The 15125-nt window shown below is 30.3% G+C and overlaps 2 protein-coding genes across 4 annotated transcripts in view; one reads left to right on the top strand and one right to left on the bottom strand.

Moving 5' to 3' along the window:
• The first annotated feature begins 326 nt into the window (after positions 1-326).
• Positions 327-10193, top strand: LOC122498849. The gene is made up of 2 exons (XM_043606814.1): positions 327-6208; positions 6293-10193. Exon 1 carries the CDS (start codon positions 4390-4392, stop codon positions 6103-6105), a length of 1716 nt encoding a protein of 571 aa, XP_043462749.1. The 5' UTR covers positions 327-4389; the 3' UTR covers positions 6106-6208; positions 6293-10193.
• A 406-nt stretch (positions 10194-10599) lies between these two features.
• LOC122498850 (dual specificity mitogen-activated protein kinase kinase dSOR1) overlaps positions 10600-15125 on the bottom strand; it is a 29356-nt gene continuing 24830 nt past the window's right edge. For 2 of the 3 annotated variants that reach the window (XM_043606816.1, XM_043606817.1), the window contains exons 6-9: positions 14721-14897; positions 13681-13894; positions 11511-11677; positions 10608-11139 (exon numbers count right to left, since the gene is read on the bottom strand). In XM_043606816.1, the coding sequence (XP_043462751.1) occupies positions 11023-11139; positions 11511-11677; positions 13681-13894; positions 14721-14897 (675 nt within the window). In that variant the 3' untranslated portion in view covers positions 10608-11022. Of the gene's footprint in view, positions 11140-11510; positions 11678-13680; positions 13895-14720; positions 14898-15125 lie in introns of all 3 variants that reach the window. The other variant, XM_043606818.1, reaches the window with a different exon arrangement.

Genomic DNA, 15125 nt, shown 5'->3' on the forward strand with positions numbered 1-15125 from the left:
AACATCTTTGAATGTTTAAATTTTTCATATTTTTAACTTAAAATTGTGTAGATTTAATTTTTTTGTAAAAGTTCAATGGAATTTTTTTCCGAATAATCGATGAAATTTCGTAATATTGAATTGTAAATACAAAAGGATTTGGAAATGTTCAAAGAAATGTTTCAAAAATTATTAAAAATGAATGAATAATTAATTTAAAGAAGAATTTTAGTTAAAAATTCTGGAATTTGAAATGAGCAAAAGCGTGGCAACCCTTTAAAATATATATTTGAAAAAAAAGCACAAAAAAGAGGCTAAATCATTAAAATAACCGGGAAATGAATATAAAAATCAGATATGTGACAGTTGCTTCCTAGTTTTATTTTGTACATAATAAATGTTCTACATACATATAATACTTTAAAATTTTCAATTTCAAAGCTTATAGATAAAATTAGAAACTTCATATTGAAATTCTCCTTAAAATAATAAGAACGTTCACTTGCTGATATTTACAGGAAATACATATTTCGAATACTGACGAAGAATTATAAATCCTCTATAATTAACACAATGTAGAAAATATTTAAAAGAGCAAGTGATTTTAAATGCAACCGCATTTTAATTTTCAATAAATACATATCCACGTAGTATAAAAGAATTCTTTTTTACAATTGTTAAAAAAAATTATATGAATAAAGAATTATTTCTTAATTCCCTATTAAGTCATTCCTTTAGATACCTTCCATAGTTATTGAGGATTAGAAAAATTTTTTAAACAACAAATTCATGAGTACAGAACAAAAATAAGTAGATAGAAAATAATTACCTAATAAAAAATTTTTACATAACAAATTTTTGATATACTATTGTAATCGCGAACAAAACATGTTCGCGAATTCGAACATATTTCAAACCACGAGGAAGTGATTAATGAAAATGTGACTTAAAAAATTAGTACAATTAAGAAATAATATCTTGTGCAAAAAATTTAGGCCTCAAAGGATTAAATTTTTATAACAGAACTACGAACACATTTCTTCTTTTTTGTCTTATATTCGAATAATTCTTAAAAAAGTTAGTCTTACAACTTTGCAACTTTGATAATACTTTGTCGAAATGCTTTATTTAGTGACAAATAAACTATCATCAACAGTTATAACATTTTCTGAACAAGACACTATATAGATTCTGGTTTTCCCAAATAACTCATAAAGAGTGATTTACAATTAAAAATAAAGTTTTACGGCGAATTACCGAAAGCAAAATTCCGGTAGAAATCAATGTTTATTGTTAGTACAGACAAAGTTCGATAAGTTCAGGTTCGATATCTTTTAGGGGATCTTTTAGAGTAAATTATAGCATTTGAAATTATAGCTTGCTCCTCAATTATAAAAGAAATTTTTTGTTTTTTAGTTTTTTTTTACTTCGTGAATTTTTATAAGGACTGAAATAGTTTTTATGATAGAAGGAAGGGAACTGAAACGTATCGAACTTTGGCAGTGTTTTTAATTTTGAAGTTTAGGAGGAAAATACATCTAGATTGAAAAAGAGCGACATTTCGCAAATTTGATGTTATGAAAGCGGACAAATTGGAACTCGATTAGCACTTTTATTTAATGTACCAAGTTCTTTCAACTTGTTATTTTACAATTATTTTTTACAATTTAAAATTCAAAATTCCCTTAAAGTTGATCAAGAAAGGAACAATTTAATTTTTGTGCTAGAAAGTTTTATTAAATCAGCTATTTGATGTTACTTTTACTTGAAAGTTCTATTCATGTCACAGGTTTTATGTATCGAATGTTTGCTATATAAAGATTTTTTCCAAGGACCCAAAATTAATTAAATTTATTGAAAGATTAATGAAGAAATTGCAATTAAATACTTTGTCCATGAGATATTAACTTAATTTAGAGCTGGGATACATAAGGCAGTAGGCCACCAAGCTACAGTGTTCGATGTGCTAAGATATCAACAAAAACCCTCAGGCCATAACGCGAATTTTAAAGATTCAAATGACAGTAAATAGTTCACATGACAACACGCCTACTATAAGTGAAAACGAGGAAAATGAGAATATGGCAATAGTTACGCAAACCGATGAAGATGCCAAAATGAAAATTTTTCCGCAGGTATTAAACCAGCAATATTAAGAAAATCCTAAGGAAAGGAAAGTTATATAGAAAGATTAAGAATAGTCTATGAAACAGATGAAAATAAAATATTCGTGGTACTATAATGAATAGAATATTCCATCCGAATAATTAAACATCCTCTCGCTAGTGTTATAATTACACGAGAGACTTCAGGAAATATTCAGTCGTTCCGCCAAACCCCCCTTTAAGGGGGAGGATTCAACTGGCTTGAGATTGACTCACTTGTAATGGTGCTGACAAGAAGTTAACATGACGAATCCTGTGCCTATATGCCTGGGGCATACGAGTCTCGAATTATGAATAAGCAGATCTGCTTTAGTTGGGCAAGAATAATTTATCATGGATATAATAATAATAATTAATTGATTAATTTAAATAATAATAATTGATCATGGATAAACTAAACATTGTTTTGATAAACTTTAATCATATTTAGAGCTATGAAAAGCACAAATAAGTACTGATTCCGCTCCATTGTTAAAAGGATTGACATTACCTCCTGAAAAGAAATCGACAATGGGACAATTATTGGGTATGATAAATTAACTCTTGCAAAATCTCCACACATTGCAAAGGAAAGGGGTGGAGAGTTACGCAGACTATAGCCCAGAGTTTAACTCAGCTTTACAATTATACAAGATGATGGACAAGAAGTTAACATGACGAATCGTGTGCCTTTATACCTAGGGCATACGAGTATCGAATTATGAATAAGCAGTTCTGTTATAATTGGGCAAGAATAATTGATCATGGATACTTAAGCGACTTAAATACCAAAGAGATCTTTCAGAGTAGTGGTAAACACCCAGTATAGCGAAGAACTAATACCAGAGGATATAATTGGGCACGAATTATAGATCATAAATATTTAAAGGGTAAAATTCGCCGGAACTTGATGCTGACTTAAAAGTTAAAGTTATAGGGGTAATCTGTCACTTACACTGCAATGTTCATTTTCATATGCTGCAAGCAATTGATTCAGGTTTTATTAGTATCGACAATGGAGTTATGAATATTTGTTTCACACTGTTTAGAGCTATGAAAGGCACAAATAAGTACTGATTTCGCTCCATTGTTAGAAGGATTGACTTTTACTCCTGAAAAAAATCGACAATGGGACAGTCATTAGGTATGATAAATCAACTCTTGCAAAACCTCCACACATTGCAAGGGGAAAGGGTTGAAAGCTACGCAGACTATAGTCCAGAATTTAACTCAGCACTGCAATTATACAAGATGATGGATAAAAAGTCAACATGACGAATCGTGTACCTTTATACCTCGGGCATACGAGTGTCGAATTATGAATAAGCAGTTCTGCTTTAGTTGGGCAAGAATCATTGATCATGGATAAACTAAACATTGTTTTGATAAACTTTAATCATGTTTAGAGCTATGAAAAGCAAACAAGTACTGATTCCGCTTCATTGTTAGAGGGATTGACATTTCCTCCTAAGAAGAAATCGACAATAGGACAGTTATTAGGTATGATAAATCAACTCTTGCAAAATCTCCACAGATTGCAAGGAAACGGGTGGAAAGGTACGCAGATTATAGTCCAGAATTTAACACAGCTCTTTAATTATACTAGATGATGGACAAGATGTTAACATGACGAATCGTGTACCTTTATACCTGGGGCATACGAGTGTCGAATTATGAATAAGCAGTTCTGCTTATTATGGTACGGTCACAGCTCGGCTGCCTGCCTGCCTGCCTGCAGGTCGTCATGGCAATACATAAGAGTAAGAGAGTCAGACAATTTAAATTATTCGTCTCCTCTCTCTTACTCTCGTGGCGGCTGCCTGCGCAGGCAGGCAGGCAGCCGAGGTGTGACCGTGCCATTAGCAGTTGAATAGAATATAATTAACGTTGGCCCATACTGGCGTTGCGCCTGTATATTTGGCCATGACCTGGTGTGTGAATGAGGTTTAACAGTAAGAGAGATGAAATAGAAAGAGGCGGTAAATTTGAAAGTAGTAGTGAATTTGAAAGTAGTAGTTGATAAAGTAGAAGAGACTTTCTTTTAATAATAGAAATAAAGAGATGAGGAGGGAAACCAGAGGGAAGTTTGCCGAAGGATGGGACCGCAGCTCCAGACTACTCAATCCATCCGGAGGGTAGAAATTTGAGATAATTCATACGATCGTCAAAGTATCTTCTGAGAATAAACAAACACCTTTGTTGATAGCAACGGGATTGTTCTGCTTTTTAGGCATAACTCACTTGTTATTAAAAATCATCGAACGTCATGACTCTGCCATTGATAAGAGCATCGAGCAGTGTCTGGTCCTACCTGGATCAGATAACTCCTCAACTACAAGACTTCAACGATGTGCAGCTAGGCCAAGCATCAATATCAATAATCGAACAAATCGAGAAGAAGAAGAAAGATCCATCGGGCACCAAGCTAGATGTAGACTTAGAGAACTTCTCAGGCAGTGCGCAAGAAATGGAAGGAGTTTTGAGACTTCTGGCAAGAGGGAAAAAATCTGAAGCCAGAGTTGCCCTGAATTCCTTTTACAATCGACAGCTGGAGACAGACGAGAGAGGAACTCCCCAACCATCTTACAGCGCAGCTCCCCAACAAGACCTGAGCAAAGGTCCCCCCATCCAGACCGCTCCGGCAACAACAACTCCAGTGGCTCATCATTCAACTCAATTAGAGATGAAGGTAGTGGGACGCAAAGAACGGCTCAATCATCTGAGAGCACTATTTGGTCTCTTGTCAGGGCTCTCGAAAGAGGTGAAAGATTTGTTGATTTGCGAAATGTTGACAGTGTCAGAGCACTTCGGACCAGAGAGCGAAATGGGGACGGATACTCGAATGGCTTTCCTGAAAGATGTTGAGAATTTGAACATTCTGAAGGAATCAGAATATGTAACTTTACAAGGCTGCATATTTGATTTGTCTTCAATAGAAATTATGGGAGTGTGCACCATGTTCGAAACTTCAGCTTCAAGTAGAGTAGTTGCTTCTGATCACTATTCTTGTAATGAGATAGTGTTGAAACAGACATGGAACATGATTGGATTGTCTAAATGTAAAGAAACCTTCGCAACTGATTTGTATTCTTCTTATGAACCTGTTAGCAGAGATTATTTCATTAATGACATGGCAGCTTGGAAGAAACTAGTAGAGTACATGGGATTTAGTCCAGGAAGAACTCTTCAATTGTTCACCGATGCCAGAATTAAATACATTTCATCAGGTCATAGAGAAGAAGAGGTGATCATAAAGTATTCAGCTAATGATGAAGAAAAAGAAGTGAGATTAACCAATCATGAAACTCTAAAGAAAGATGTCGCCCTCTTGACGTTGATAATGGTAACTAGAGGAGCTGTATGGAGTAAAATTCGAGAGAGGAGTTCAGATGACTTCAAGAAAGTTTTGGATTGGTTGCAAGTGAAATACAACATTCACACAAAGAAGAGGTCATCCAAAGATGAGCCTCTTGGGCCCAATATAATTACTCTACCTAGAATATCAGTAGTTTTTGCTCCTGTTGTGGTGACCCACATGTTAAATGGCAATGGAAGGATTATCTATTCTGCTGATCGACTGAATTATCCTGATAATATTGTCAGGAAATTTGTCACTGCTCCAATGTCATCTGGATTGTTACCAGTCTTGAAAACAGGAGGAAAAGCTTTCAACATCAATGCCACTTACCTCTTGTGTGCTATATTAATGGATAATACCATTAACACTAGAAAGACCATGACATCGCTTAAAAACTTGTGGCAATACTTCACTGCAAGTGTTCAGAGTGATTTTGTAACCCAGGATTACAGAAATCATTTCTTGTCAAAGAAAAAGATTCTAGATGATAATCTAGAACCATGCGCTGAACTACTGAGTCTTTACAAAATGCAAACGGAGCATGAGGACAAAATCAAAGAGTTGAGATCAAATGATCCTGACCTTGAGGATGTAATTGATTTAGTTCGTCGCTTCAACATGTAACCTATCACTGTCAACAACACTCAAAACACTTAAACACAAACACAAACACTACATTACACTAAACACAATTCCACACATCAAAAAGAATTCGTCAATAATACAACTTCTACAAAGTAAATATTTTAATTTGGAATCAGAGGGTAAATTCCAAATTAAAATATTTACTTTGTAGAAGTTGTATTAGCAACTTAATAAGCAGTTGAACTGCAGTTCTGCTTTAGTTAGGCAAGAATCATTGATCATGGATACTTAAGCGACTTAAATACCAAAGAGATCTTCCAGAGTAGTGGTAAACACCCAGTATAGCGAAGAACTAATACCTGAGGATATAATTGGGCACGAATTATAGATCATGGATATTTAAAGGGATTGACATCCTAAACAGCATCTATTTCATCTTTAGGGATGAAATTTTTAGGGCGCTAGGAGGGCCAAATTCTCCGGAACTTGATGCTAACTTAAAATATAAAGTTATAGGGGCAATCTGTCAATTACAATGCAATGTTCATTATCATATGCTGAAAGCAGTTGATTCAGGTTTATCCACAATTAAATCGCAGTTGTGAACATTTGTTTCACATTGTTTAGAGCTATGAAAGGCACAAATAAGTACTGATTTCGCTCCATTGTTAGAAGAATTGACTTTTACTCCTGAAAAGAAATCTACAATGGGACACTCATTAGGTACGATAAATCAACTTTTGCAAAATCTCCACATTGCAAGGGAACGGGTCGAAAGCTACGTAGACTATAGCCCAGAGTTTCACTCAGCTCTGCAATTATACAAGATAATGGACAAGAAGTTAACATTACGAATCGTGTTCCTTTATACCTGAAGCATACGAGTCTCGAATTATGAATAACCAGTTCTGCTATAGTTGGGCAAGAATAATTGATCATGGATACTTAGAAGGAGTTTACACCGAGTGGTATAAATTTATACTCGCGCTAGTATAAGCGGATATACCTCCACGAGAATATACACGCGCTTGCGCAAACACGTAGTCAAGGCAAAGTCTTTCACTACACAGCTGCAGGCAAACATTATGCGCAGGCGCGAATCTATTCTCCTGAATGAATATCTGTTTATGCGCGCACGAGTATAAATATATGCCTCTCCGTGTAAACTCCTTGTTAAGCGATTTAAATCCTAAAGAAATTCAGGTTTTATCAGTATCAACAATGGAATCGCAGTTATGAACATTTGTTTCACACTGTTTAGAGCAATGAAAGGCACAAATAAGTACTGATTCTGCTCCATTGTTAGAAGGATTGACTTTTACGCCTGAAAAGAAATCGACAATGGGACAGTCATTAGGTTTGATAAATCAACTCTTGCGAAATCTCCACATTGCAACGGAACGGGTCGAAAGCTACGCAGACTATAGCCCAGAGTTTCACTCAGCTCTGCAATTATACAAGATAATGGACAAGAAGTTAACATGACGAATCGTGTGCCTATATGCCTGGGGCATACGAGTGTCGAATTATGAATAAACAGTTCTGCTATAGTTGGGCAAGAATAATTGATCATGGATACTTAAGCGACTTAAATACCAAAGAGATCTTCCAGAGTAGTGGTAAACACCCAGTATAGCAAAGAACTATACGGAAGGATATAATTGGGCACGAATTATAGATCATGGATATTTAAAGGGATTGACATCCTAAACAGCATCTATTTCATCTTTAGGGATGAAAGTTTTTAGGGCGTTAGAAGGGAAAAATTCTCTGGAACTTGATGCTGACCTAAAAGCTAAAGTTATAGGGTTAATCTGTCACTTACACTGCAATGTTCATTATCATATGCTGAAAGCAGTTGATTCAGGTTTTATCAGTATCCACAATGGAATCGCAGTAATGAACATTTGTTTCACACTGTTTAAAGCAATGAAAGGCACAAATAAGTACTGATTCTGCTCCATTGTTAGAAGGATTGACTTTTACGCCTGAAAAGAAATCGACAATGGGACAGTCATTAGGTTTGATAAATCAACTCTTGCGAAATCTCCACATTGCAACGGAACGGGTCGAAAGCTACGCAGACTATAGCCCAGAGTTTCACTCAGCTCTGCAATTATACAAGATAATGGACAAGAAGTTAACATGACGAATCGTGTGCCTATATGCCTGGGGCATACGAGTGTCGAATTATGAATAAGCAGTTCTGCTTTAGTTGGGCAAGAATCATTGATCATGGATAAACTAAACATTGTTTTGATAAACTTTAATCATGTTTAGAGCTATGAAAGGCACAAATTAGTACTGATTCCGCTCCATTGTTAGAAGGATTGACATTTCCTCCTAAGAAGAAATCGACAATAGGACAGTTATTAGGTATGATAAATCAACTCTTGCAAAATCTCCACACATTGCAAGGAAACGGGTGGAAAGGTACGCAGATTATAGTCCAGAATTTAACACAGCTCTTTAATTATACTAGATGATGGACAAGATGTTAACATGACGAATCGTGTGCCTATATGCCTGGGGCATACGAGTGTCGAATTATGAATAAACAGTTCTGCTATAGTTGGGCAAGAATAATTGATCATGGATACTTAAGCGACTTAAATACCAAAGAGATCTTCCAGAGTAGTGGTAAACACCCAGTATAGCAAAGAACTATACGGAAGGATATAATTGGGCACGAATTATAGATCATGGATATTTAAAGGGATGGACATCCTAAACAGCATCTATTTCATCTTTAGGGATGAAAGTTTTTAGGGCGTTAGAAGGGAAAAATTCTCTGTAACTTGATGCTGACCTAAAAGCTAAAGTTATAGGGTTAATCTGTCACTTACACTGCAATGTTCATTATCATATGCTGAAAGCAGTTGATTCAGGTTTTATCAGTATCCACAATGGAATCGCAGTTATGAACATCTGTTTCACACTGTTTAGAGCTATGAAAGGCACAAATTAGTACTGATTCCGCTCTATTGTTAGAAGGATTGACTTTTACTCCTGAAAAGAAATCGACAATGGGACAGTCATTAGGTATGATAAATCAACTCTTGCAATATCTCCACACATTGCAAGGGAACGGGTTGAAAGCTACGTAGACTACAGTCCAGAGTTTAACTCAGCTCTACAATTATACAAGATGATGGACATAAACAATGTTAATCAAGCAGTTAACGATTTAATGAATGAACATGCTGTTGTGGCTGGGGAAATCCTTTCCGAGGTCATGGCGGTGCACCAAAAACCTGGCTCTTGCGGCGTTGATGCCACTGATGATGAGAGCGATGGCCAAATAATTTTTTTATTATTATTAGTAATAATATAACCCAGCCAGATTTTACTTCTAAAGAAGTAATCTTACTAATAAAATAACCTGGGCTTAACCTCTTCACTGGCAGGCTACTTGTAACGCCCTGACGGTGAAGGGGTTAGTAAGTCGACGTTACACTTGCGGACTTTTTATATGTCATTTATCTTCTCTATTCAATTAATTCGATCACTGTTAACTTGAACCCAAGCTCTGCCAAATGAACACAATATTAATAATTTTCATATTGTTCTTTCTGATCTGTACAAGTTTCCGAAAGCACAGAAAAGTATCTTTGCCGCAAGATGGCCAAAATGAAACGAAATCACTATTTTAATGTTGTTACTCTTATTTTCATTTCTCTTCATAAACCTCCAAAAACTTATCTTAAAGCACAAAAATCATGACAATTTTTTTCTGTATTTTCAAACCAGAAAGTTTCAAAAATACAAAGAAAAATTCATAAAAACTAATCGAGTTCTAATTTTAAAACGCCATATTTCTCTCTTTTATAAATATCAGATAAGATTACGCGATTATCAGACATTTCTTCTTTTATTGATAATTTAATTTCTTTTGCTTATTTTCGTCTTATTTATAACAATGTCTGCAATATACTTAATAACGATGCTAACTTATCAAGTAATTAGCCTATCTTACATACTTGGAAGAAATTAAAATTGAATCATTGATGAGAATTAAATTAAATTATATTTCAGTGGCGCAGAACCGTAAGAAAAGAAGAAGTTTCTTTCAAATTTACTTCGTTTCTAAGTTTTATCACCTTCAAATTTTTTTCTATTTTTAAAAAGAACTAGAAGCCGTTTTTATTGATTTAAAATTGTTCATTAATGACCATATGCTTTGAATTTAAATTAAAATCAAAAAATTGAAAAATGTAAAATGATACCTAAAATTTACTGAAATTGAGAAATTCAATTATTTACTGAAAGATTAGAGTCTACTTTTGTAGCAAAATGGTTACATTTCTAGAAGAAAAATACAAGTAAATGTCTAACATTCTTTTTTGTTTAATTTAATAAGTTTAGAAAAAAGGCAAGAAATTAAAATTCCTTTTCCATTTTATCACATTTTCATAATGCGTTCAATTCCTTTTTCTTAATTTTAATAAAAATATCGCCTTTATAATATAAAAAATTATACTAAAGTTTTTATAAAAAATAAAATAAATTTTCAAACTTTAAATTATATTATCAATTTACAGTTTTTTGTCTCCACTGATTATAAAAATTTTAGGCCACTTTACTACAAAGTATTTCAAACAATTTTAAAATACTCATTAAAATTAATAAACTTTAATTCAAAAATATCTACCTAAATATTTTATACAATTACTACAAACTCGATATAAAGAATAGTTTTTTTTTAACAAGAGATTAAAATTTTAAAAAGATCATCTTTTAATCTTGTTAGCTTCTAATTCTTTTACCATTCCCTTTTTTTCTGTAGAATCAACAGAAGAACACGAGATAAAAAATAATTACTTTTCAAATTGTAAATTACAAATGCCGCCACTTTCTTTAATAATCTCTTTTTGAGTAAAAAAAATGAAGTAAAAAAGTAACTCAAGAGTACTGAACTCGAATATAAGTAGTTAAGTATGTAAGAGTTACATTTATTCAGGACTGCACGTTCGCCAAACGTGTTGGAGTTGTAGGTTGTAAATCCATAGTGCGGCACACCCAACCTGCGATGTCAACATTTTCACATTCGGCTTTTTTTATCCATTCGTGATTCTAGAAATAATCAAACAATAATTTAATAAGGGTAAATTTTTTATTTTTTGTTCAAATTTAATGAAAGTAAAAATTTTTTTTTCACAATTGCCTGCAACTAGGAGTTGATTTTTAAATAAACATTCAAAATTCAAGCTTCGTACTCGGTAATTAATTTTAAAAAATTAGCTTCTCGAAAATGTTTTGAAAATAATTTTTTTATTCCACCTATTAGCGAATTTAAAGTAGTGAAAATTTTAAAAAGTTTGAAACTATAAATTTTTGAAAATCTTAATTCTTAAGAAATAATAAGAATAATAATAATAATAATGAAATATTTACTTAAAAAAATTAATTAACAATAAGAAAATAAATGAAAAATTGGTACATACCATAAGAGTTTTTAAATCAGCTCTTTCAGCAGGATTCTTTTTCAAGCATCTGTCTACAAAATCAGTAAAAGAATCACTGAAAATTCCTGGCGGCAATTTTGGTGGCGGTTCATTCACTATGTAATCCAAAAGTTCAAATATCGCCATCGGTCTCGGACTACTCGCATCTTAAAATAAAACAATATATTTAATAAGATTTACAAATTTTTTTTTAAGTAATAATCATTGTTATACTTTAAAATATTTTCTTTTTAAAATTTAGTGGAAAATTGTTCATTTTTTATAAAAATAGAATTTTTCTAATAGTTTTCTTTAAATTTAAAACAAAAATTAAGATTTATTTGAACAACTCGTGTAGAAGTAGCCAAAAAATTTTTAACAAAAACTTGAATATAAGATATTTTTTATTAAACAATTGAACTCATTTTTAAAAATACAATTATTTTAAAAAAAAATTTTAATTAGAATTTTTCAAAAATTCGACTTTTAAAATAATTTTTAAAAATACTAAACAAGTAAAATTCATTAAAATATAAAATTTCTTTCAATTAAATTTGACAAAATTTTCAATTAAAATTAAATTACTTTCAATGCAATTTTTAAATATATTCGTCAAAAGAATTGAAAGAATTCAATTATTTTCATAAATAATAAAATTCTTTACAGGATTTCAATTCTTAAAAAAAATTTAATACAATTTGTTGCAAAAATTCAATTATTTTTATAAATAATAAAATTCTTCAACGGATTTCAATTATTTAAAAAAAAATGTAATAAAAATTCTTTGCAAGAATTCAATTATTCATCTAAAAAATTATAAAATTCTTCACAGGATTTCAATTATTTTTAATACAATTTTAAGTAAATTCTTCGAAGAATGTAATTATTTTCAAAAATTTTATTCAAATTCTTCGAAAGAATTCAATTATTAATTATTTTTAATATAATTTTTAAAAAAGTTCTTTGAGAATTTTCAAACTCATTCATTTACAATTCGATTTTACAAAATTTCGAATATTCGGAAATTGTTGAATTAAATATATATTAAAAAACAGAAACTTTAAATATTTAAAAAAAAAATCAATTAAACTTTTTCAAAAAATTCACACTGAAACGCTTTTATTATTCAATTATTATCTCAAATTTTAACTAAAATTAATTTCTAAATCAATTTTTATTAGAAAATTCTAAAAGAATTCAACTACTTAAATACATGAAATTAAATACATGAAGAATTTTATTATTTTTAAAGATAATTAAAATTTTGACGAGAATTTTAAAAAGTTTTAAATAGAATTTTTCAAAAATACGATTATATTTCAAAATAATTTTTAAAAGTACTAAACAAATAAAATTCATTAAAATATAAAATTTCTTTCAATTAAATTTGACAAAATTTTCAATTTTTTAAAATTATTTTTGGTAATACAATTATTTAAAAAAAATTTTAATTAGAAAGATAAAAATAAAATTATACAAAATTTTAAATTGTTTCAATTTTTTAATAATTTTTTTTAATTTTAATTAAAATTAAATTACTTTTAATGCAGTTTTTAAATATTATTCGTCAAAAGAATTAAAAGAATTCAGTTATTTTCAAAAAATAATAAAATTCTTCTGATGAATTCAATTATTTTGAATTTTAATTTTAATAAAATTCAATTATTTTCGAAATAAATTTAATTGAATTTCTTGAAAGAATTGAATTATTTTCAAATATTTCTATAAAATTCTTCAAAACAATTCAATTATTTCCTAAAATTTTAATAAATTCTTCGAAACATTGCAATTATTTTTATAAATTGTAAAATTCTTTGTGGAAATTCAATTCTTTTCAAAACAATTTTAATAGAATTTCTCGAAAGAATTTAATTATTTTCAAATTTATTTACGTAAAATTTATTTATTTTCTAAAATTTGAATAAATCCTTCGAAACAATTCAATTATTTTTATAAATATAGTAAAATTCTTCGCGAGAATTCAATTATTTTCATAAATAAAAAAAATTCTTCGAAGGAATTCAATTATTTTCTTTTGAATTTTTTTTATAAGATTTTTTGCAAAAATTCAATGATTTTCAATAAATTAAGTTTAGAATTGAAAATTTAAAAATAAAAATTTTTTTAAAAAGTTAGGAAACAAAAAAGCAATTTTTAACTAAAAACTTACTATGCGCTGGAGATTGCGATGTAGGTGTTGGAATGCTATTGGTTACAACATTTTCCGTAGTTGACGGTCCCTGTTGATGACCAAATATCGTTGACAAAGTTCTAGCATCTGGCGGAGGAATGGGGTACATTCCAATAGCCATCTCCACTAGTGATAAGCCCAAAGACCAGATATCGCTTTGTACCGAATAGTGAGTGCCTTGCAATCTTTCGGGCTAATATAATTACAACAAATGTGAATAATAATTATAATTAAAGCAAAAAAAAGAAAAAAAATGAAAGGGACTTTTTTGTTAAGGATTTTAAAAGAATCGATTTTTCTTTTTTTTTTCTTGTAAAATTTTCCTTAGTAAATCATAAAATTAATGTCTCAAAACTATTTTGAAAAACTATGCAAAACAATAAAAGTTATAGCAATTATTATGACCGTTTCTTAATTTCTTAATATCTACTGAAGCGATTTTAAAAAAACCAAAAACCATTTGATTTTTTATCTAAGAAATTAAACAAAAAATCTCTAAAATTTTACATCCCCCCCTTGTTATTTTCTAAGGGGTAAATTGATCAAACACACAGTAATTTAAGTATTTTTCTTAAAAAATTAATGTATTTTAATTATATTTCAATAATTAATTACTGACTTTAATTAATAAATTATGACGCGCTTCCGAGAAAGGTAGAAGCAAAAATTTTAAGGTTATGTCTATAATTTTTAGAGAAAAAATACACAAAGAGAATTAATTATTATTACAAACTATCAATGCTCAATTATTTATTACATCCGAAATATTCAATAAAAACTGGTTTTGAATTTATATAATTAAAAATAAACTTTTAATCACGATTAATCTAAGACAAACATAACCTAAAATTTGTTTGCTTGTTGGGAGCGCGTGCACAAATTAATATTAATAAAAAGTTTCATTTTATAAATTCAGGTATTATTTTAAAATTTTCTTCTTTTTTCAAAATTTTTTTTGAAAATGGTTCTTACTTTAAAAGAAATTAAACTTTTAAAAATAATTATTTTTGTTAACTTACCGACATGTAACTTCGAGTGCCAACAAAGGAGTTTGCCATTGAATCAATTAATTGACCGGATACTCCAAAATCACAAATCTTTATTTCTCCCGCGCTGTTCACCAAAATATTACTTGGTTTAACATCTCTATGCATAATTGCATGCTTGTCTCTTAAATAACTTAAACCCTTTAAGACCTGCGGAAAATATTTTGGATTAAAATTTCATTTTCAAATATTAGACAGTAAAATTTATGATAAAAATGAGATTATTTAATTATACTATATTGATATAATTTTGCTTGGATTTTTCGCTTTAAAAATGTAGTTAAAAATTAAATTAAAAAAAAAAAATTAAAATTAAATTAAAAAATTAAAAAAAAAATTTTTTTTTCTCTACAGAGTTGAGACAAAAAATTAATTTTG

This window comes from Leptopilina heterotoma, unplaced genomic scaffold (genome assembly GCF_015476425.1).
Source record: "Leptopilina heterotoma isolate Lh14 unplaced genomic scaffold, ASM1547642v1 Lhet_160, whole genome shotgun sequence".
Taxonomy (NCBI): Eukaryota; Metazoa; Arthropoda; class Insecta; order Hymenoptera; family Figitidae; genus Leptopilina; species Leptopilina heterotoma.